This window comes from Castanea sativa, chromosome 7, assembly GCF_040712315.1.
Source record: "Castanea sativa cultivar Marrone di Chiusa Pesio chromosome 7, ASM4071231v1".
Lineage (NCBI taxonomy): Eukaryota > Viridiplantae > Streptophyta > Magnoliopsida > Fagales > Fagaceae > Castanea > Castanea sativa.
Genome location: NC_134019.1, coordinates 43,399,743 through 43,425,305, shown reverse-complemented (window position 1 = coordinate 43,425,305; position 25,563 = coordinate 43,399,743). Strand labels below are relative to the sequence as shown.

General features: G+C 32.8%; 1 protein-coding gene and 1 long non-coding RNA gene across 4 annotated transcripts in view; both read right to left on the bottom strand.

The window, feature by feature from the left end:
* Positions 1-1,846: 1,846 nt before the first annotated feature.
* LOC142643329 (uncharacterized) overlaps positions 1,847-25,563 on the bottom strand; it is a 41,828-nt gene continuing 18,111 nt past the window's right edge. For 2 of the 3 annotated variants that reach the window (XR_012845838.1, XR_012845837.1), the window contains exons 2-4: positions 3,624-3,674; positions 2,718-2,885; positions 1,847-2,589 (exon numbers count right to left, since the gene is read on the bottom strand). This is a non-coding gene — a long non-coding RNA (uncharacterized LOC142643329). Of the gene's footprint in view, positions 2,590-2,717; positions 2,886-3,623; positions 3,675-4,626; positions 4,649-25,563 lie in introns of those variants that run through there. The other variant, XR_012845839.1, reaches the window with a different exon arrangement.
* Positions 14,449-24,276, bottom strand: LOC142643325 (laccase-15-like). The gene is made up of 7 exons (XM_075817895.1): positions 24,126-24,276; positions 22,846-22,997; positions 22,383-22,627; positions 20,834-20,959; positions 16,060-16,666; positions 15,091-15,446; positions 14,449-14,788 (listed from the first exon to the last, which is right to left on the bottom strand). The coding sequence occupies exons 1-7, from the start codon at positions 24,231-24,233 to the stop codon at positions 14,586-14,588; spliced, it is 1,797 nt and encodes a 598-aa protein (XP_075674010.1). The 5' UTR covers positions 24,234-24,276; the 3' UTR covers positions 14,449-14,585.

The window sequence follows — 25,563 nt, the reverse complement described above, 5'->3', positions numbered from 1 at the left end:
GGTATGTGAGAGGAGAGAGTACGCATTTATGGTGCTATGATCTCAATTTTCAAGGGATGGTCACTAACTTGTGATGCATGGGAAAATTTGTGTAATAGTATAATACATCATCTCACACATAAAAATGATTACCCCTTAAAGAAATTAAAACCTTGAAGACTCATTCTACCACTAAGTTACTGTAGGATTTTGGGGTCATAAGAAAAATCAGGAAAACTTACCCCATGTCATTCTGTATGGTGGTCTGCCACATTACTGTTACTAGTTCTAATAATGTTAATTTGACACTTTCAAGCCAAAAAAAAAAAAAGTTTGGCACTCATTTATTCATGATATTTTGGAAGGTAGATTATAGTTGCAAATAAGGCATTACAAAAAATCAATTTCATCCTCGAGGTTTTCTACATCATTAGTTATAAAGTAATAGTATTTTAGTTACCTAAATTGTTGAGAATGAAGTCATGAACCACCTTACAAAAATGTCTTTGACATTGATAAATCCTTTCTAATAACCAAATAAAGAAGACAAATACATAAGATGATGGTTTACATAACTTTCAAATTCCAAAACTTAGTTCCAACTACTAATAAGAGCCTTAGGCCCAAAGATGTCCATGAATTGGTCATCAAAGGTGAGGAAGTTCAAAAAATTATATTCAAGAAAATAAAATAACCTGCACATCAAAATAACAAAAAATTGATAGCACATTCTCTCTTAAAAAGAACATATGCAAGCTCCACCATTTAGCCGATCCTCAAATCTCAATAAACCCATTTATCTCACTTTTCCAACTTCAACAATCATACAAAACCCTCCAGAATTCCAAATTTTTAAAAAGAGAAAAATAAAGGCAGCACCTAAGTTTGAAGAACATTCTTAACCTCCATTAGCATATATAGGACCAAGGGACCATGATTGTAGCACCACCCGCACCATTCTTATTTCTCTTCCTCCTGACCATTGTACATGTATTAGGAATTCCAGAATAAAAAAATAATAATTACTCACTTAAACTTGTTTACCCATTAAACTTGTTTACCCATCATTGGATGAAATAGGAAACACATGACATGAACATAAAATGACATGCCGTTAAATAAATTGGGAATAATTTAAAAATCTGAGAATTCCATGCATTCAAATAAGAAACTCGGCTTTTCAAACTTGTTTATCATATCCATTATTCCACTAAAGTTCTTAATTATATGAAAATACAGTTTCTACACACACAAAACAAAACAAAACAAAAAGAAAAAAAAAAGGAAAAAAAAGAAAGAAAGAAAAAAAGAGGTTTCTAATTGCATCAAATACAAATAAGCCACATAAATGAACTTTCTTGAGGATTCATCTTATCATTCACCAACTATATTATGCACCCTACCCATGGGAAAGTTCTCAAATTTGACAATTGAAGACATTCTTGAATGCTTATATGCATCGCAAATTATGTTCCCACTATTAAGTTTATGAGGGGTCTTAAGGATAAGAATCTCATAAGTTTGAGCAAGTAATAAGAACCTTTATCTGCTTTTGGCACTTTTGCATTTGTTTTATTAGTAGATGAAACACCAAGTTTTGTGCCTCTGGCTTTGGATTTATTCAACTCATTGATTTATTCAAGTGGATCTGAGAAGCATTATAAGGAAGTACATGCAATGTTAGAAGTTAATTCTAATTTAAATATATAAAAGTTCTTTTTTTTTTTTTTTTGAGAAAAAGGTAAGAGCATTTTACTAATCAAAAATCATTTTGAAATACATCATCCAGATCACTAGGTAGTTCTTCTATCCATACATCTGTATCTGCAGATAAAACTGCTCTACGTGCAAGAGAGTGCGCTAATTATTACCCTCTCGTTTTACATGGTGAAAGCTACATGATTGCAATGTGGAACCAATTCTACGGGCATCCTCAATCACATGCCCATACAACGTGATACATTTACTAGGAGCATTCAGAGCTCGTATAACCCGCAAGCAAATTAAGCAATCACCCTCAACCAACACCCTGAAAGACTCAGCTCTGTTGCTAATAGGACTGCTTGTTTTGCTGCCAACGCTTCTGCCATCTCCACTGTTTGAGGTGCAAAATCTTCTGACTCAGTGCTGCAATCAAATTCCCTGTGCTGTCCTGAAAAACTACTCCCAATCCAGCCATGCCCAAGTGTTTGAATAAGGCTGCATCAGAGTTTGCTTTGTACCAATTCTCCATCGGCAGAGCCCATCAGACAGGAGCAGGTCTGGGAAGTGTCCTCGGGGCCTGTCTGTGCACCTCAAAAAATTCCTCCACCTGTGCTTTTGCTCCCAATCTCTAACAAAGGCCATGTGGTCTGATTTTCTCTAATTCTGTTGCGCCATTGCCATAAGCTCCAAGCTATGGTTGAAAACCAAGCTATTCGAAAAACGGACCCCTGCATTAGCACCCCTTCAAACAGGTCCATGAAGGTCTGATGATGCTTCTTATATAAATCCGCAAAGCTTCTCTCTGACTTCCAGATTGCCTGGGCTTGCTCACAGTACCAAAGCCTGTGCATGTTTGTTTCCCGAGACTGCTCACATAGAGAACATGTTTCATCCACCATTATATGCCTATAACAGTTCATTTAACTCTTAGGAGACTAAATTTAATATTAAATTTTGGACCCACCACATGCCACTTCAATCACTCTACCAACAAAATAAGAACAAAAAAATATAGTATCAGTTGCAAGTTTTACCCCATTTACAATAGCATCTTGAAACAGCAGAGGTTGGTAGGCTGCTGCATGACTCGGATGTATTCAATGTTAATGCAGGTTATGGGTTCAAACAACATGAAAATCTGTCATCACTTTCTTCCATTGGGATTTTTGCTTAATGAGCGATGACACAGAGTGATTCAACAACTGTCCCAACAACATATTATTGGCTATGTTAAAACTAATACAAGAAAAAAATAAATAAAAGATGAAGATTTATTGAAATGGATACAATAAGCTAAAAAGGACATTTTGCATTAGAATTAACCAATTGAAAATATTCGAATCAAGTCATCTATCCACATAATAGAGTGGATATTTTGCTGTCATAAGGTTTGTGTCAAAGCCAGCAATAATAACTCATGTAATTCTCAATAGACCAACTGCTCATGCAAATTCTTAAAACACAAAAACTTGACTTTAAAGGGACTTAACAATTTAAGGAGTTCTAACATATTGAAAATTTAAGGTTTTGTTTGTCTCCTAAAGCATCAATCCAAACCTCACAACTCAAGTATAACAAACACAATAGCCAAAGGATCCTAGAAATATGCTTTTAAAGCCCCAATGTCACAAAAATCTTATAGTCAAGTATTTTGACAGACAAGTTGCAGGCAATTTCTAAGGGGTCAATCCAAAGGCCAATGCTATTTAATCTAAGGGCTTGATAAGATGTAATGAAACCACCAATGGTCAACGCTATTAATTTCAAAATGTAGCAGTTGTTAGTTCCAAAAGAGAAAAAATATAAATAGAAATAGTAAACAAAATAATCCCAACGAATTTCCTGAATGATCACTCAGAAAACAATCCAATGGCATTTTTCAAATAGAACAGTTGACATAGGGAAAAAAATAAGGGAAGAAGAAGAGGCATGAAATGTACCTCATGGTCATGGAAGACTGTTTGATGTCCAAGTTGGTGCGGTCATTGACTCTGCCATAGGAAAACAAATGTCAAAAAGAAGAAACACAAATAGAAATGGGTTTTATTTTTTGGGTAAATATAGTGATTATTTTTTGCATTTTGGATCAATACAGAGCTAAATTTCTACAGGAAGAGAGAGGCCTTTTGCACTATGTAGTTGCTCACATTATGTGAGGCTGTGTGTGAATGCCATATAGGAGAAATAAGTATAAGAGGTGAGAGAGATAAGGAAGAGAAATGGTCCGGAAATTTACAAACACAAAATAATAATAGGTGAATTTATAACTGCAGAATATGTAAGAGCTTATTAGGATTTGATGGATAGAAGAAGTGGAAAAGACACCTAGATGCAAGAGAATCATGATAATTTTCTGCTCTACCAATTTGAGAACTAATTGGATTTTCACTAAGCTTTGACTTTAATTATATATATAGATAGATGAGGTTGTCTTTCTTTCTTACTAATTCATTACCTGTATAATAGTAAATGAAATCACATGATGCAAAAACGTAAATCACCAGAGTGATATAATTTGGCAGTAGAAATCCATGATCATTCTTTAGTGGATGAAAAAGGGCCTAACATAAAAATTTTAAGTCATCAATAACATTCTCCAAAGTTACTATTCATTATATTAGTGAAAAAAAAGTTACTACTCATTAGGAAGCAATTTCTGTTTTCAAAGCACCCAACTAAAGCTATTTCATCTCTTATTGCTTTTTTTTCAACTCTAAATATGAAAACTAAATGAATTTGTAAGCAAGAAAGACAACCTCAAGAAACAAGACACTTTTAAAAATGAATTTGTAACCATGAAACACACTTTGTTTTTTTCTTTTTTCTTTTTTGTACTTTCTCCCCCCCCCCCCCCCCCCTAAAAACTCATGACATGAAAACACAAACATAACACAGTAGCCCCAATAGCGCCAACATCCAAACATTGACATTAGAGGATCCAACCTCACAAAATCTCAAGGAAAAAAAGAAGAAGCAAGAAATGCTGCCAGCCACCTGCCAGTATTGGCCGCCATTGACATGCACACTCACAATTACGCTTCATACAAGTTATAAAAATCTGAAAAACATTCAACAAGAAATCAATAAAATATTTATATTAAAAAATGCAATAAAAGAAATAGATAATCTTTGCTATAAATGAAACAAAGGGAAGATCCTTAGCAAAGAAATCAGGGAAAGGGGAAAAAAAAATCATAAATTTGATATCAAAATTTCATTACTAGATCTAATCACTTTTTTTTTTTTTTTTTTTTTTTTTTTTTTTTTTGCGTGGGTAGCTGAAACTCTTTTGGTGCATAATTAGTCTTCGGTGGAAGATGCATAATTTTCAGAGATCACAACAACTGAAATCATTGACCTTTTGATGGTTTTGAGAAGTTCCTTTGAAATTTTTCAACGATTTCGGTTGTTGTGATCTCTGAAAATTATGAATCTTTCAAATAGTGTTTGGACGAACTTGTTCGGATTTTTGAGTGTAGGAAAAATCTTGGCCAATTGTTTTTACCAGTTTTTTATGGAGTAAATCCATCAGAAGTACGTAAGCAAGAGGGAAAGTTTGGGGTAGAATTGGCTGAACATGAAACAAATTTATAGAGGAACTTCTCAAAACTATCAAAAGGTCAACGATTTCGGTTGTTGTGATCTCTGAAAATTATGCATCTTCCAAATGGTGTTTGGACGAACTTGTTTGGATTCTTGAGTGTAGGAAAAATCTTGGCCAATTGGTTTTACCAGTTTTTTATGGAGTAGATCTATCAGAAGTACGTAAGCAAGAGGGAAAGTTTGGGATAGAATTGGTTGAACATGAAAAGAATTTCAAGGATAACATTGCCAAGGTGTAGATTTGGAGGGCAGCTCTAAAAGAAGTTGGCAATTTGATTGGATTCCATTACAATAATGAGTATGTATCTCACGATTTCATGGGTCTTTTAATTTTATTGTTTGTGTATTACAATTAACTAGTAAGTAGTACAATTTTTTTGTTTGTTTGTTGAGAACAGTAAGCAGTACATTTTTAATTGGATTTTTTAAAAATAAAATAAAATAACAAAATCTGAGGAATGAAATAAAGGGTAATATTTATTTTACCCCTATAGAGCGATCTTAATAATAATAATGAGACCACCTTAAAAATAATAATAACACGCGGGACTGGGGCTAGTAAAAAATAAAATAAAGGGTCATCTTTTGCCTTGCCAAAAGAGATAGCTCTATAGGGGAGGAAAATTAAAAATAACAAAATCTGAGGAATAAAATTACTCCCCAATGCAAGTACCAAATGGTAAAACAAAAAACGCTAAACAATCAATTTATAGCGTGAATAATTGTTGAGGGTGTTGTTGGATTGGGGGCATAACTCAAAGTTGATGGGTATGCTCTCTACATGTGTCAATAGTTTGGATTTTTCATGAAAGAGTAATAATTTATATCTTTTTATTATAAGTTAGTTGTAGCAAAACTAGTAGCATGAAACTCCATAGGAAAACTGTTAGAGTAAGTTTACTTCGTGGCAGTCCGGCAAAACAAGTAGGGTGAACTTATTATGATTGACAGTAGCAATGGTCTACATGTGACTATTGTTTGGATTTTTCATGAAAAAATATCTATTATTTGTAATCGGAGTTGGATAAATTAGAGATGAAATTTCTAACCCAGCTTATGACACCCGCAATATCATTTAGTTGCTAGTTTTGGCATGGACACTCTCCTTCGCATTTTCCCACATGAGCTTCTCCACTGTATGTTTGCAAAGACCCTTGATCAGTTCTATAGTCAGCGATGCAAACATTGATGGAGGAAATTTAGCTCATATCGATCTCCCTTTCTCCTTTTTAATCAGCATTGCGTGATCTGCAATTTGTTTATTCATTTTTTTTATTTCCTAGATTGTGTATCTCTCTATATATATCAATAAAGGTCATGGTCATTTTGAAGTCTTTTAAAAAAATAGAAAAAAATGGTCATCTTGAAGTCTCTCATATTGGAAGCCCTTTGGTTAGTCAAAGTGACGGGTAATTCTTTTAGTGAAGGCTTTTAGATCATGTAATTTTTGTTTTCGTTTTTGGGTTACCTTTTTATTAATAGGAGACTATTGCTGACAATGTTAGTGGTAACTTAGTGAAACTGTGTTGTTCTTCTAGTGAAGCAGGTATGATGAATTAATTGTCAAGAAATGTAAGAAGAAGCTAATTAAAATGACCAACAAGTGGATTAAATTGTGGTTTAGCTCTCTTTTGATGTTCTTGCTATAGGTGGTAGGAAGGATCCCAGCTAAATTAATGATTCAAAAATATTTTCCAAAATTTTTAACCGAAATTGACTGATAGATTTTAATTTAATTAACTTGAAATATAGAAGACTAAAATGAACAAAAACAAAATTATAAAGCTGAAATGAATTCTAGTGAAATTTAAAAAGGGAATTTTGTATTTTAGCCTAATATTAATTTACAAAATGAATATTTTCTTTTAGATTGGTGACATCTCGATAATAAATAAAACAAAGTCTTTTATTAATTCAATTGAGTCAAATTAAACATAATAAAAAGAAAATGAATACCAATAGCAATAACATATCAAAAACATAAAAGGCAACATAGACATACAATTTTGCGGGTATAGCGGTCTTACGGGTCGGAGCATTCCGGAATTTGTTGCTCTGAACGATGTTGTTTGCCAATTGCTAGCATTTAGAGGGGGGAAAAAAAAGCGCACACACGCACACGCTACCTGACTGTCTTCTCTGCCACATCCTCTCTTTTCATCCAACCCGGTTCGCTGTTCTCACAAGCATTTTATCGAGCAAGTGGAGGCCACTCTGGCCCAGTTCTCGACTTGGACCAGCACCAACTCATTAGCAGGTCCAATAGCTTTGTTTTGGAAGACTGGGCATCAGAAATTACATTTGACGAAATGGGCTTGACTAAAGTACCCTCATTTAGTGAAGGTGCTGTAGCCATGGGTTGGGCTTTAACAAGCCCACCTGCATGTTTTGCGACTTCTGGCCCATCACTTGAAACCTTAGGCCATCTGAGCTCCTTCGCACCCATACAGGTCACCTTACGTCTCCCTCCCTCAGGCTTGCACACTCTCAAAGCCGAAGTAGCTAGGGTCAATTTAAAAGGAAAGGCCCATATTTTTACTACAATTCATGAGTTTTATTTTTTCTATTATTTATGGGTTTTACGGTACTAGTTCATATTTACCGTACTTTCAGTAAAAAAAATTTAATTTCAGCAAAATAAGCAAATTCAAGACTGATTACATTTTTAAGTTATTGTCATCGTATCAAACTACCAAGATTTAGATAATAGGCATAGTTTTAAATCTCTTGCTTATTAACAGCACACAAAGAATTTTGAATACTAGATAATGTCATGGGATCTGAGGTTATGTTAAAACACTAATTGATATTTAGCGCAGATAATATTTTTGGCAAAAATGCAAATAAACAAATCCTTGAAAATATTTAACATCAAAACAAATAGAGTGGATATTTCATTTTAGTCATTTAACTTTATTTTTATTCAATTAAATTTTTTATGTTTCAAATTTATTCAATTTAGGTCTTTTGTCCAATTTCGTTAAATCATTTTCATTAAGTATGCAATTAACTAATATAAAAATTAAAATGAGATTCTAACATAATTAATCTATAAAATATTTTATTAATTTTATAGATTTTTTTCCACGTGAGACAAATATTTTTTTAATAGATAATTTCAACAAAATTAGATAAAATGTCTGAATTAAAAAAATTTGAAACTTAGAGAATTCAATTTAATGAAAATAAAGTTAGATGACTGAAATAGATTTTGATCAAAACTTAAAGGGTGCAATTTGCATTTTAGCCTAATTTAAACTTGTGTTTCATTTTTTGTTTTATAAACACAAAACTTTGTCATCAATTGAGTTAAATTTGAACTAAAACAATCAAAATGGAAAGGTTTAATGATTTGAGGTTCAACATAAATTCAAGCATAGTTTATATTCAGTGTTATGTAAAAAGTTAATAAATTTGAATTATTTTTAGTTAGACAAACAAATGGCATTGGAAAGTAAAATCCTTCAAATTTTCTCTTATTTTAATTTTAAAAAATAAAATTGGTTATATGATTGAGTTTTTTATGATTCATTTATATTGGACTCTTTATATTTTGTATTGAATTAATTCATTTAGCATAATTTTTTTTTAAAATTAGACAAAATATGTGGCTCAAAATTTAGACTCCAATTAGAAATCTAATTGAATTTTCTCTTAGTTTTAGCTTTAAATAAATATAAATATATTAATTTTAAAAGAAAAGCATTAAACACAAGTTTTATCATTGGGAGGTTGTTGAATAAGTCTTAATACATAATGGTTTTTTTGATAGATACAAAGAAATTTGAATCTACGACATTAGCTCCATTATAATTACTTTTTATCATCATGCCAAGACACTAATTATTTTTTAGTGTAGGCAGGTTTAAATCTTAAAGGTCTGTTTGGATAGAATTTATTGCTGAAAACTGAAAACACTGTAGTAAAATAATTTTTAAATGTATGAATAGTACTGTGGGACCTATTTTTAATATTTTTTTTTTCTGAATAGAGTGCTTGTGGGTCCCATGAATAGTGCATGAACAGTGCACAACAGTGCAGGAACAGTGCACTGTCTCCTAAAAGTTGTTGCGCGTGGATCAAAAAAAAAAAAGGGAGAAAACGCAAGAAGCAAAACGCAACGTGTATCCGAATAGATACTAAATCTCTTAATACACTATATTTTTAGTTTCTACTTGTTCCTTTATTCATTATTCATTATCGAATATTTTAGGTGTTTGGAACTTCCACACAAAGCATCAAATTAATGTCTAAGAATTATATTAAATAGATTTTCTTTTAAATTGATCGTAAGCAATCATTTGTAATTGCTAATAGAGATAAATTATCAATTAAAACTGCTTAGCTAAAAGAGGATGGCCAAAATGCCCTTGATAGGATGGGTGTTGTCACTTTCATGTTGTTCATCCCAATATTTCTTCTTCATCATCAAAATAAAGCTAAATATAAAAATACAAGTTGTCAGAAGTTTAGACATCAAATTTTAGCACTAATTTTTTTTTTAATGGGAAAGCTGAGTATTTATTGCATATGAGAAATAGAGATTACATCATGGATTAAAGTTTGCTCAATAAAGTAAGGATTCTCTTCAATCCATGCAAGATAGTCATTATATTTAGCTAAGAGATGTGCAGGTCTATTACCTTGTCTTCTAACATGGGAGAACTCGATACGTCTAAATTCCTTGTCCATTTCCTGCATTCCCGATACCACCGCTTCCACAGATGATGGGGGAAGAGACTTCTCACAGAGGGCATTGTATACCAATAGAGAATCACCCACGAGGATAATGTCTTGAATGCCGATGTCGTTTGCAAACAACAACCTGGCTTCAAAAGCTTTTGCCTTTGCCTTAACCGCCTCCACTGGGGCCATAATCTTCTTGCATAGCGCTACTTCCACCCTTCCCTTATCATCTCTAATGACCACACCAATCCCCGCTATCTTCTGTGTAGAGAAAATTACACGTCATCAAAATTTATTTTATTCCAATTCGAATGCGAAGGTCGCCAAGAAGCATCTTGCTCAACCACCAATATTGACTCATTAACATCATCAATAGTTGCGTTATACTCAGCAATATAGTTAAGGGCCAACTGCACCAATGATTTTCCATTCTTCTTCTCCCCCTCATGTCTCACCTCATTACAATTATGCCACAACGCCCATGCAATTGTAACAACCTTCACTGCCTGGTCATCACCAACTTCATTGACCATCAACAAAGTCCACAACAGATCATTGAATGTGCGACAAACCTCCAAGTTCAAACTTCCCGTCATTTTAGAGTAGCCTCATGCCTTTTGAGCTTTTGGATAGCTCCACAAAATATGCCCAATGGACTTTGGCTCCATTTTGCAGCTATTACAAATATCGTATTGTACAATCTACCGCCACCTCAAGTTTGCTTTCGTTAGTAAAGAATCAAGACAAGCTCGCCAACCAAAGTAACAAACTTTCTATGGAATTAGTAATGCCAAACCCTCATCCAAAAGCGGCGAACGTGGCTACTCTCAGAGCTCTCTCCAAGATTGGCATGTTGGGTTGCTGTTACTACTAGATTGTAAGCTATACTCACAGAAAACAACCATTTTATGTCTCAGACTAGACTAGCTTGTCTGCTGCCAGCCGAGAACTCAGAGGGATGCTCGTTATTGTCTCGGCTTCATGGGGTAGGAATAAAGCATTAACAATGGAGGTCTTCCAACTAGATGTGGCAACATCAATTAGCTCGCTAACTCTTGTATCATATTGTAGGAACAATCTTGGAGAAACTACTGTATACATGGAGGAAGTTGGCAACCATTTGTCTCCCCATACTTTAATACTTTCACCATTGCCGACCCTCCATCTAAGGCCCTTTCTAACTAGATGTTGGGCTGCCATAACACTGCGCTAGGTGAAGGAAGGGTTGTTTCCAAGCGCGGCATTCAGAAAATCACTTCTTGGGAAATACTTGGCCCTAAGAACCCTATAAACCAAATAATTATAACCCATTTGAAGCCTCCATCCCTGTTTTGCAAGAAGAGTCAGCTTAAAGAGTTTTAGATTTTTGAAACCTATACCTCCATTTTCTCCCAACTAAGCTAGGCAGTTTTCTTTTCATCTTTCTTTTGTCCCCACCAGAAGCTTCTGACCATACTTGTTAACTCCTCACAGAGAAAATCCTGTAGTTTGAAGCAACTCATGGTGTACGTTGATATAGCTTGGACCACAGCTTTAATTTAAATCTCCTTGCCAACTTTGGACAACATTTTCTCCTTCCACCCCGCTAACTTTTTACCAAACTTCTCCTTAATGTCATTGAAGGTATTCCTTTTATTTCGCCTCACAAGTGAGGGCAAACCAAGATATTTTTCATGTTGTTTAATCACTTTGGCCCCAAATCTTCTTTTAATCTCCTCTTGGATCTCCGTGAGTGTGTTCCCGCTAAAGAACAAAGATGGTTTTGCCCGATTCAATTGTTGGCCTGAGGCTTTCTAATATACTTCCAAGACTCATTTTAGAGTGTCACATTCCTCTATGGATGCTTCGCAAAAAATTAGGTTGTCATTTGCAAAAAATAAGTAAGAAAGCTTTGGACAACCACGGCATACAACCAGCCCTTCCATCTGTCCATTGTCAACTGTGGCTTTGATTAGAGTTGATAAGCCTTCTGCACATAAAAGAAATAGGTAAGGAAATAAGGGGTCACCTTGACAAATTCCCCTTGATGGAATAATATTCCCCTTAGGAATCCCATTTATCTTTATGGCATAAGTGACCGAAATCACACATTGCATAATCAAACGTATCCACCTCTCTAAAAAACTTAACTTTCCCATGATTTTCTCCAGGCATTCTCGTTCCACCCTATCATATGCCTTGCTCATATCAAGTTTAAGAGCCATTTCCCCCACCTTGGCTCCCTTTTTTCTGACTAATATGATGCATAGTCTCAAAAGCAATTAACACATTATCAGTGATTAACTTTCCAAGCACAAAAGCACTTTGGGTTTCACTAATAATAGATGGAAGAACCTTTTTAAGCCTATTTGCTATAGTTTTTTAGGCAATCTTATATACCACATTACACAAACTGATATACTTCTATTTTGTTATTCTTTATGCTTCTTTTACTTCTGGAATAAGCACGATATGAGTCTCACTAAAATTAGAAGGAGAAATACCATGGTTAAGGAAATCAAATACCATTTTAGTGACCACCACTCCGCTAGTGCTCCAAAAATGTTGAAAGAATAGGGGAGGCATACCATCCAAACCTGGTGCCATCAAGGGATACATTTTCTTCAAAGCCACTCTGACCTCATTTTCATTGAAGTTTTGAACTATCTCTTGGTTCATGGAGGTTGAAACCTTCGGTTACACTACATTGAGGATCTCATCGAACTCCATTGGATTGCTTGATGTAAATAGGTTGCTATAGTAGTCCACCACAATCTCCTCCATTTTATTTTCATCATCCTGCCAATTTCCATTGGCATCTAACAGCCCTCCATGTAATTCTTTTTGTGGCTAGCCGAGGCTTTTGCATGAAAGAAGCTTGTGTATCGATCACCTCCTTCAAACAAGTTAAGTCTTGATCACAGACAAACACATATCATATCTGAATAACTCCTCTTATTGCGATAAATGCGTGCAAAAGTAGAAAATTGTTCTTGAAAGAATAAAAAGCTGCCCTTTGGGCTTAAAAAGTACGGTTGATAATAAGAATTAACAAAAACTAAGTAAACTGGAAATGAGGAGTGTTGTTCTTCGTGCCGTCGCCTACTAGTAATATCTCTTCAAGTGCACCCTGTTCCATGGGCGATGCAACTTCTACCCCTCTAGCAACTCCAGGTGATAGGTACCTTTTCTCTGCCACGAAGTAATTCTATAGAGTCCCTCCCAGTTAGGACTGAGCTTTCCCTGAAAGGGATCTCTAGTTGCTCTCATCACCTTCCTCAAGACGAGGTCTCCAACTTGGAAGTCTCTATGTCTAACTTTGGAGTTGTAGTGCTTTGCCATGAGATCTTGGTACCGTGCTAGCCTTTGTAAGCATATTTAGCCTAGCAGCTTGTAAGTTTCGTGATTCGTATCCCCTTTTGTGAGAGATTGGTATGTCAGTTTATTCTCGCGAAAGTGGGATACGCGATACTCAATCTTCCTAAAAAGTGGTTTTAGATTCAAAACTAACGCGAGCCTGAAAGTATACAGAGCCTCTTAAAAAGAGATGAAGGAGTTGCCACCTGATTATAGGTTCAAGACCCAAAACATGACTTCATGAAGGTCTTTCTATCAAACTAGGTCCAAAGTTAGGATACAGGATGAGAAAAGATTAGGCACTCTAAGTTTGCCCAGTGATAACTAGCCTTCATATCGTTGCTTAACTAGATGGAAAATAAGCTATCCTAATGACTCAAAAGTTGAGCACTTGTATCTAAAGCATAGGTATGATATGGGTGTGAGTCTATGTGTTGTAAAGTTTTAGACCCCTGTAAACTAGATTGTTTAACCTAATTAACTAACCAAGTGATTACTTAAGTTTATTATTCAGATCTAGGTTAAAATAATAAAGTCATATTATGTAAAGTAGTGGAAAATAAAGAACTCAATGATATGATCACTCAGGAAAACCAAACCGGTAAAAAACCTAGGGAGGATTTAACCTAGTTATCCTTAAGGTAAAAAATAAATCCACTATAGAGAATCGAAGTTTACAATAAGATTTAGACCACTAACATCCTATGTTTGCTAATTTTTTGCTGATATGTGACTTATGATTGATCGAGTACCAATCGAATGACTTTTTATCGATTGAGTACCAATTGAATGAAACATATTGTAACTCATTTTTTTCATCCTGAGCATGAGTTTTTTGTCATGGACTTCAATGTAGACCATTCTAAACCAATGAGACTTAGTTTTTGTCATGGTTTGCCAAAATTAATTACAAACTCAAAACCTAACATGTGTCATGTGAGGCAAGCAAGGGAAAGCAAATGAAACATGTGACCATGGGAGCAAAGGCATGTACACGTGGAGAAACTACCAACTCATGGCATCAAGCTCCAAGTATGTGTATGTATATACCCAATCATGCAGGAGCACGAGCACATGAACGATGTATCACACTATAAACTTAATTACTAAAGATTCACTATTATGTGAAATGAAAGAGAATTGCTCTGAGATTAGTGAATAATTTCTCTTGACTAGGAAGTACAAATAATTAAGGCAATACAATGTTCGATAAACTTACATAAGTAAACCAATCCATACATTCATCAAAAATAAAAATAAAAAGTAAATCAATCCATTTAGATAAAAATTGTTTGATTTTCTTTTCCATTTGCTCCATCATTGTTTTGGACCCGCAATTTTAAGGGAACATTACATGGAGGCAAGTGAGGAGGAGGTTTACGGATACTTGTCTCAGTAGTGCCTCCATTCTTTACGATAAAAACAGCAGCCATACCCCAAGTCATATGTCTATCTACATGACAATGCCAAAACCACACACCTGCCAAATATTATTGATGTTAACATCCACAATTCTTAGACCAACCAAAATTAGATAATTAGATCAATTTTTAAATGCATGCATTTGCGATTCATTTTCCCTCCCCCCCTCCCCTTAAGTCAGTAGCAACCTTTTTTTCTACAAGTTTGATCTCATCTTCCCCCTTAAACTTATTTTTAAAAAAATTATCCATATTTATTTGTGGTTACAAGATCTTGAGCCAACGAATGTTCTGTCTCTAATGCATGCACTTTTTATAATAATATAAACTAAACGTAGAAGATAGTGATAAAATAACTTGCCTGGATTGTTTGCTACAAATCTGATGGCAACCCATCCATTCTTAGGCACACCGAAGGTATTAACTGCGACTGGATCAACCAAATTAAAATTTTTTGGGTCGGTTTCATTGTTATAATTTCCATAACCACTTCCAACCACGTAAAAGCTATGCCCGTGCAAATGCATTGGATGATACCCATTGCCCAACATATTGGTACCTTGAAAAACAATCTCAACGGCTTCATTATAATTCAACACCTTCACCTTGGTCCCAAGGTCTGCTATTTCCAAATAATCTGGAAGTTCGGAAGATGTGAAGTTATAATAATAAAGGGGTTGGTCTGGGAAATCTGTAGTGTAAACCCCACTAATATTCCTGCATGAAATATTTTAATATAATCAAATATCAAAATGTATTGTCCTCTATGGTAGAAGGATAATCATGTTGCATTTTGATAAAATATTCATACCTAGTCAGTAATCTATGCAATGTTTGGCAAAAGTCCTTTAATAAAATGCACAATTTAAAAAAAAAAAAATCTCTCAACCATAATATCACAACTCTAAAAAGATAACTAAAACATATATTGATTACATGGAAGAGGACCAAGTAATTATCAAACTCTACATGGTCATTTGAGTAAAAGTCATAGTCTTTTATTCTTAGTTTTTAATTATCGCTACTATGGCATCATAGGACATGCAGTGTGCGCAAGGTTTTACTATTTTTTTTTTTTTTTTCATAATCTAACTTCTAGCCTTTTAAAAATAAACCAGTTTTTATTTTTTTTGTCATACATTTAACATAAAGTTACTAAAAACTAATCTGTTGATAAATAATATGAAAATAAACTACCAAAAACTGCACTTGCAATCATAAAGGAAGAAATGGAAAAGAATTGAAGCTACATACTTTGTTCTTTATAAAAACAATGCAATCTATATTAAAAAATATATATAAAATAAAAGAGGGAAAGAGGGAAAAAAACCTGTAGTAAGCAAGCAGTATATCAGTAGGAACAGGGTTAGTCCAACTTATGTTATTCACGCTTGTAGCTATTATAATTTCTTCACCGGTTGCCATACATGTAGTATTTTTACATTCAATATTAGCCATGGAAACTGTAATATACATTCTGGTGGTAATGTTTAAGGGGACATTTATGGGATGGTCTTTGCTTGCTAAGCTCCTAAAAAGGGTTGAGTATTTCATGGCAGCTGCTAAGTCTTTGTAACTGGGAAGTTTACTTGGAAAGAAAGGAGATAATGGAATAGTGTAGTTTCCTCTGTATTCGATGATCGCAGTGACATTGAATTTGTCAAAATTATTAAGATCTGCCTCTTGGCTCCAGAATTGTCGAGCAGCTATATAATAATGGCCAAGAGTCTGATTTGCTGTGAGTAGAATATCCATGGTTTGTCCTGCGCTTATCAGTATGTAACTAGTAGTTATGGGTTTGATATAACTTGCATCCATTCCAACAATTGTGAAGTTGTGTTCAGCTATTGCAAAGAACATATTTGCTGCTACAACTGAGTTGACTAGACGAAGAAGATAGGTCTTGCCGTGATCAACCACCCGACGGTATGTTGTTTCTACGACATTAAGATATGACTCAATTAATTCCAATGTGTGATATTTATGAATAATGTTGAATATATAAAAAATTTATTAAATAAATTGACATGACAATGAATATGATCATAGACTTAAAAAACCTAATAAATGAATATGTAACCACTTTTTTATGATTAGTAAAATGTCAACTTGTAAAGATTATGTAGTAGAGAGATGCTCGGGATACTACAAAGAGTGATGATAGGAATACTATAGATTTTACTATATAGGTCTTCCAAACTAACGTGTCACCAATCACAAAAAATAATTCTAATACTCATAAGTCATAACTATCTTACAAGTGATTCTATTGATACTATAATGTTTACTACGGTAGAAATTAATGTGTCACCAATTAGAAAAAGAACAAAAAAGGTGCTTTTGATATTCATTTATTATGTTTTTGACATTCACCAATTACATCCATTGCTACATCAATTTGTATAGGTTATATAGTAAAATTTTCTTCTTTATCTTATTGAAGTGAAACAAATCTCATTAAGAGTAATGTTGCAAGTACTACAAGTTTACTAAGCTGAGCTTAAAAACTGATGAGCCACAAATTATAAAGAGGTAATTCAAATGAATATTTATGAGCTAGTTGAAACCCACTAATCACATTCATTGCCATATATATTCTGCTACATAAAGCCCTTTAGCAAAACTTGTAGTTCCTTTAACATTTTCCATCTCATTTTTTGCATTTCTCATCTTATTTATTACCACATTAGTTTAGTTTGTAAAATTTTTTTCATAGATTTAGACTTTTCTGTAACAAAATGATCCGATAGGATAGATATTTTGGACTAAGATTCTAGGGAATTCTATCACATAGGGTTATTTTAATCTTGACCTTTTATTTTATAATAAATGGTTCTGATTATCACAATTGGTAAATATGCATAAAGTACACAAACAATTGGCGTACATTCATTAAAATTAAAGTTATTTGCATCTTACATACTGTTTTTCAAAACTACGTACTATTTGCAAACATAACTAAACGCTTTACTTTAGATTTAAATGTACAATAAGCATTAAATACGAATAGTGTAAAAATAAGCTCGTTACATTAGGGGTTTGTTAAATGTTAAAAAATCAGCTTTTTTTAAAACTTGTTGGTTGTTGCATCAGACAAGGAATATAAATTATTAAAAAATCTAAAAAAAACGAATACATGTTCAACACTAAATGAGCCTAAGGTTGCGTTTGGGATAAGCGAATATTGGGCAGCTTATTTTTGCTACTATTTATGGGTCCTATTGCATTTTTTGGTAATATTCTTTTTGGTATTATTCATGGATTCTAGTGCATTATTTCAGCTAACTTTTAATTTATGTACAGTATTTTTAGCAAAAAGTTTTTAGTTTTAGCTAAATAAGTTGTTCCCAAACAGACCTTAAAAGTCATTTTTAATATATTTAAAATATAAACCTGACAAAACACATATTCCAAGTCTGTGTCATTGTTCCTAGTGCCAAAATATCCATGTTTAGGATTTATTATTATTATTATTATCTTAAATACTCTAAAACTAGTGCAACACATATTACTTAGGAATACTATGTATACAATATATTTACAACAAAATCTAAGTAGTAAATTGTTGCTTGTTATAATTTAGACCCACCATTAACATCACTTTCTCACTCACCGATAATAGCTTGTCATTGAGGATTTGCTATAGAATTTTTGTGAAAAATGTTATGAACATAGCACTACTCATACTACAAAAACTTAATAATTGATGAGACAATAAATGTGATTGGTGTTGTTTTATAAAAATAATAATGAGTGTTTAAAATACTTTTTAAAATTAGTGATGCGTCAATTTATATGACCTATATAATAAATTTTGTAATTTCTCTTGCATTGTTCTCAAAAAATTTAAATTTTATTTGAATGTTCTAAAGATCAAATCACACTTGACAGGAGCTAAAAAGGTTATGATACAAAAATGATTGTATTTATCTAAAAAAAGATATAGTAAATGTTTACGTATTTTTGTTACTATTTTTTAAAAAACAAATGTAACGTACTTGTAACATACACGTACCGTTTTTTCTCCGTTTTCATATTTTTATGTTGAATTTTGGAAACGTACTTTTTTGAAAGATGTTGAACTATACTCGTCCTAATGCTTGTCATATTAAACTCATACCGTATTTTACTAACTATGCTAATTATACCGTGTCATTAATCCATTAACAAAAACCTTAAAATAATGATGCAATATTAGCAATTAAAAAAAATTAACATGTTAGATTTTGAATTTTTTGAATTTATTTTAGTTTTCAAAAACTTGAAAAGACCCAGATCTAAGAACCAATTTCACTATTGTACCTCTCGTCCTTCTCCACTTCTACTATCACTATCGTGTTGACATTGATAGCACAAGCTTGTCTCAAACAAGATCTCGCCAGCAACAACGATAGAGAACTTGGATCAAGATGGTGTATGGCCCAACCCAATCACTTAGATCTTAATCATCAAACCCACATAACATTCTCTCTCTCTCTCTCTCTCTCTCTCTCTCTCTCTCTCAAATTTGTTCCAATGAAATTATCTACTTATTCTTCTCAAAAAATAATAAATAAAATTATATACTTATTATGTGCTTGCATTTTAGTCAATGAAATGGATACCACATTGACATAATGTGTTGCAATTAGGGGTGGCAAATGGGCAGGTTGGGTTATAAATGGGTTGGGTGTGTAATGTACCATTTACCAATTTATGACCTGTTTATACAAAAATTAATTACCTAATACCCACCCATTTAATCTAATATGACCCAAATATCTCTAAAACTACTTGAATACCCTCATAACTTCCAAAATGACCTAAATACCCTTAAATACCCAAAATGACCCAAATACCCCTACACTTCTAAAATTACCAATATACCCTTGGACATCCAAATTATCCCCAAAATCTCTAAAATGAACAAAATATCACCAAAATCTCTAAATTGAGAAAAATACCCAAAAAATCTCTAAATTGAGAAAAATACCCAAGAAACCTCTAAAATCACCAAATATGCTCAAAAACCACTAAAATGACCAAATTACCCCCAAAATTTGTAAAATGAGGAAAATACTCATGAAACCTTTAAAATGACCAAAATATCTCTAAAACCTAAAAAAATGACCAAAATACCTCCAAAACCTAAAAATGACCCAAATAACTCCTAATGGGTCAAGGGTATTTCGATAATTTTTTAGGTTTCAGAGAGTATTTTGGTGATTTTTATATTTCGAGGGTATTTTGGTCATTTTGTAGGTTTCAGGGGGTATTTTGGTCTTTTTTTAGGTTTCAAGGGTATTTCGGTCATTTTCTAGAAATTTAGATTTTCTGTTGCTTATTTAAATTTTAGATGGGTTTTTGTGGGTATTGGTGGGTTTATCCATTAAGATCCATATAATTAAATAATCTAATGGGTCTTTACCCATTCAACCCAAATATTCAAATGGATTGAGTTAAGACTTATCCAAATTAGATGGTTAATGGGTGAGTTCATGAATATGGATAAAAATTGCCTTCCCTTGTTGCAATTAGTGCTCAATTATTAGATCTCGAAAACATTACAATTGGAGCATTTTTATATGCTTGAAACTCACAATTAATTGTAGCTGTGTTTGTACTTGTATTGTGCCTAGTTCATATGAGTCTGCTTGCATCTAGTTAAGTTCTTATTGTTCTTATAAAAATTTTATTTAGCACACGCAAATCCGTATTTTCAGGCAATTAAAAACTAAAAAAATGAAATAAGAAAGCTAATTCAACTTCAATCTCATAGATTTACGTGAAATTGAGAGATATTGAGACTACGAAACAAGTAAAAATTGAAGCATAAACTTGCCTCCGGTTAGAGATCAACAGTAAGACTGAGTCTTGGATTTAAGTTTTTCAATTTTTGAAAATTTAAAAATAAAATCAAAATTTCAAAATATGACATATCAATTTAATTGATTCTTTTAAATGTGACATTATTATTTTAAGATCCTTGCTAGTAGATTGATGACATAATTTAATCTGAACCTTTTATAACAAAAATATATAAGATCAAAATTAAAGAACTCAAGAAGATCTTAATTCAAAGTATTTCAGAGCTATAAAATCTAAAATATAATATATTATCATACCTTTGGAGCATGGACCAAAATCACCTGGTTCGCCGTTTATGGTGTAACCAATAGAGTGTGGCAGCTCATTGCCATATAGTAGGTCGTAATCCAATTCGGCTTCTAAATTTCCACTGTACAATGAACCTGCATTTTCAACAAAACTTAATTAGAAATACACTAGCATAATAATATTCATTCATTGACCAATACCTAAAGATATGACACATGATTTTTGGACATATGAGAAGGCTTAGAGTAGGTTCATGCATCCAATAAGAGGGCTCTCAACAATCAAGTTTCATTTTGCTTTTCATTCATTTGAACATGAATTTTTAACATATTAGAATTAGTCTCGTGACATACATTGTTTAATGAACAATCACATATTAATTTTAAAAAATTAATAATGGACAAAATTTAAGTCTAATTCCTCATGTGTTGTACTTTATGTTCTTCAAGATAAATTTAATAATTTGATTTATTAGTCAATACAATTCATTGTAAATAGTTACAATTTCCAAAGCTACATGGTGGATTGAATTGGAGGGAGTCAAATTACAACACCTAAAGAACTTCTAAATTTAATGGAAAAAAAAAAAGATATTAAAATAATAGAACAAAAACTACTTTAAATCACATTATGAATGCACAACATGTAAAGCTAAGATTTTTGTTACAAAAATAGTATAATAAATTATAAGAAAACTTATAAAAAAAAATAACAAAAATAATATTTAATAACTTCGTACCGGTCGGTAGGGCCGGTATTTTCCATTCCGGAACTCACTCCAGTACAGAAAACACCCCCTGTTTCATCTCGCTCTAAATACTAGACCATTTTGAAAAGTACCAGCCATTTCGGCCCATTTTGGCCATTCCAGTCGAAAAATGTATTTCGGCCCGAAATGGTTCCTTCTGCAATTTTTTTCATTTAAACCAAGAATAAAATAAAAAAAACAAACAAAAAAACCATGAACCAGAGGTAAATAGAGGCATGGTGGTGGAACTAGCAACGCTGCTTTAGTTGGGATGAGCAGAACTAAAGCTTGGTTGGACAAATTGTCATTTTATGGAAGAAAGAGAGAATTGACGAATAAGTAGAGAAGGAGATGAAGGAGAAAAAAGTAAGCAAAAGAAAAAACAATAAAAAAATAAGAAATGGTTGAAAGTTAAAAGTTGTGGTTGGGATAAGAAGTAGAGTTATTGTCCACGCCAACTCTCTTCTATTTCCAAGGCAATCACGTGTATCTTACAAGTTTCAATTTGAAATTTTACTTTCTATTTTTATTTTTCCTTTCTTATATTTAATTTTTTTTAAGCCTTAGATAATGTTAGATTGATATGATATGTTGAACTTAGGCCATTTTTATTGGGCATGTTGGACTAAACATATAGGTTAGATATAAATTTAATAACTGTATACACAATTTTAACTCACATCACTAGCATCACATTCATATCTTTTCCATGAGGGCAAAATGATGTTGACTCTTTATTGAACAAACCTGAAAGTATTTTTTTATATTAAAATATAGTGGGATTGAGAGATCTAAAAATATAAGCATACCAAGAATGATTATATCCTCATCATCTGGTTTGGGAAATGGATAAGTTGTTCCAATAGTAGGTAAGATAACAATGGCACCATAAACATAGGCTCGTGTCCAATCACTATGTGCGTGCCACCAAAGTGTTCCCTCCTCGGTGGAAAATATGACCTCATATGTAAAGTTTGATCCTGGTTCAATAGGACATTGCGTGATGTATTCTGGGCCATCTGACCATGGATTTCTTGGTTGCTTTACACCATGCCTATAAGAACCATAAAATTATCCAAGGATGCGAATCTTGTTGAGCAGTACTTATGTAAGAGATAGAGTAATGAAAATATTTTTGCTTGCATTAGTTATGTTTGGTTTTTTTTTTTTTTTTTTTTGTCCCTTAGTAATGTGAGTTCATAGAACTCATGTTAAAGAACCATTTTAATATATATATATGTGTGTGTGTGTGTGAAGAGTGATTGAGCTTACCAATGAATGGTCACCCCATAATAACCTTGGTTGTGAACATTGACATATACTGTGTCCCCTTTGTGTACCCGTATTACTGGCCCTGGAATACTGTCATTTACAACTAACTTGCTTGTTGTGTTACACAATTTCGTGAAGTTTTTCTCCGCAAGCTGCGAAATAAGAAGAATATATTGATAATCAAATTAATGTAACAAAAAAAATCAAGCTATTATTCTCCCATCCAGGTGATAAACTTATCCATTCAAACCCACAATATTGGAAAGTAAAATGTTAAAATTATTTCAAATTTTACTACAAAATGTTACAAACTGACGTAATAATGAACATAGTTGATGAATTTCAACAACATAATAAATAAATATCAACATTTTTTCATGTGATTAGTATAAGTATTATGTCACAAGGAAGTCAATACTATACCGGAGGCTGTACTGGTTTGGCCACTGATACGATATATTTCGAATATCGGTCAATACCAGTGTACCGTTTCGGGTTTACCGCTATTATATATATATATATATATATATATATATATATATATATATTATATACACAAACCAAAATCTCTATAACCATGTTTATAAGCATATAATATTTCACTTATATTATAGTAAATACAAAAGTTTATCATAAAACATTACCTCAATTCAGAACAAATTATTCATAGTTTTAGACTTTAGTATCAATTAAAAGGAAAAAAAAAAACACAATATAAAAAATAGAAAGCTTAGTTGTTCATCGCATATTAAGAAAACAAATAATACTAATAAGTTAATGTAAATAAGTTATCATTATGCCCTTACAAAAATTCAAAAATTACAAAAAAAAAAAAACTTTTTTCTGTACCGGCCGGTATAGCCAGTACGCGGTTGGTATTTTTTCCAGTACAAAATTGAAGTATACCAGTACCGGTGCACTGGCCGGTACCGGTATGGTATCGACCACCCTGCTATGTCAGCTTATAAATCTTATATAGTAAATTATGCAACTTCTTAGAATCATTCCAAAACAGGAAAACACTTTGCTATTATAGTCAGTGCAAATAAAAAGACAACTATAAAAAAATAAAACTAAAAACAATAAAAAAATAATTAAAAAGTTACTGATTACGTGTTTGGCACTATTCATAAGCCAAGAATCACGATTCATGAACAATGAACAGTGCCTAGCGTGCTTGGCTGTAGGAAAAAAAAAAAAAAAAAAAGCAGAAAATGCTCAGCAAAACGCAAATGCAGCTAATCCAAACGCTGCTTATATATAATATGGTAAGTACTTACAACAAATTCATAATAATGGACCTCTCCTTTGACCATGGAAAGACACTGTGCAACAAGAAACAGAAAACCAATAAAGTTCAACAGGCATTCTTTGTTCTTGAAATTCATATCTTTTACTCTAGCTGACTCAGCTCACTCTTTCTGTTGTGAACTTGACGTTACTCTAGCCGAAAGGGTCTTATATACGGTTAACACGTGAAACGCGTTACTCCTGACTATTTTTTTTTATTTTTAAAATGTCTTTGCTCTTTAGAATTTAGATGTGTACGTGGTGTTCTAGTGACCTCATATATAATTACCAAATTTTCAACTCCAAAAATGTATCACGTCACGTGATTCTTCTGCTTACCTAGAAACAATGCATGTGATTTCTACCTTCCAGCACAAGAAAAACCGGCATGTTACTGTTTTGAAATCCTGACCGGACGTTCATCAAGACGGCTCTTTTAATTCTAAAGACCATTTAATGCAGAAGAATCAGTGAAGGAGGTATTTACAGCACCTTATCACTATTGTTAAGAAAACCTCTAAGAAAAATCAATCAATATAAACAAATTAAGATGCTTCATCAAAGCCTCCACCCTTGCCGACCGCTGCAACCACCAGTCGACGAGTGACCGGATCACTCCAAAGCAGGGGCTCTGAAAAGCAACTCTCTTCTCTCTTTCTCCCTTCCTCTCACTGTTTGTATTGTTTTGTTTTAAGCTGTTAGCCTAGTACCCCAGACGTCAGATCACAATCACATAAATATAGATATATTTATTCTTTTTGTTTTTTTTTGGTTAGATATTTATTCATTTTTTGACGAGAGAGATTGATGTATTTATTATATAATTAGTTTTTAGCTTTGTTATTCTATTCATGCATGCGTTGCAGTACCAGCGTCTCACAATAGCAATACTACTACAGTAGCTTTAAGCTTCGTCAACTGTCTTATTTAATTAGTTTCAGCAAAAAAAACTGTCTTATTTAGTATTTTAATATTATTTTCTATTATATTTAAAATTGATAACAATGGTTTACTATTTGGTTTAATTAAGTGATTTAACTATTTTTTTTTATAATCAGTAAATCGACTCTGACATTGTTATGTACTTATATATATTTGTTTATTTATTATGTTTGATTTGGATTTAATTTTTTTTTATCATATGAAAGATATAATGTGAAAAATACATTTGAAATATAGATCTTTATATTTATTTAGGAATTAATTTAATCAAATTTTGTATTTGTATTAATTTAATATATTTATTTACATTTTAAATAATTATTAAATTAATTATGACATAATTGCGATTGATTTTGATTTGACTTTGATTCGACCGTAAAAACCTTGAACCTCTCTCTTTAACGGTCTGGGTCTGAAAACCATGCACATGTATGCATTCAAAGTTTACTTTGAGTTTTCTCCACCATATAAAAATGGCATCTATAC

Coding starts and splice junctions, on each gene's coding strand:
- LOC142643325 (XM_075817895.1), bottom strand. CDS start 24,233: ATGAATTTCAAGAACAAAGAATGCCTGTTGAACTTTATTGGTTTTCTG. Junction 22,628..22,845: donor TATGGGGTGACCATTCATTG/GTAAGCTCAATC, acceptor TGGTTCTTATAG/GCATGGTGTAAAGCAACCAA. Junction 15,447..16,059: donor ATACTGCTTGCTTACTACAG/GTTTTTTTCCCT, acceptor TATTTCATGCAG/GAATATTAGTGGGGTTTACA.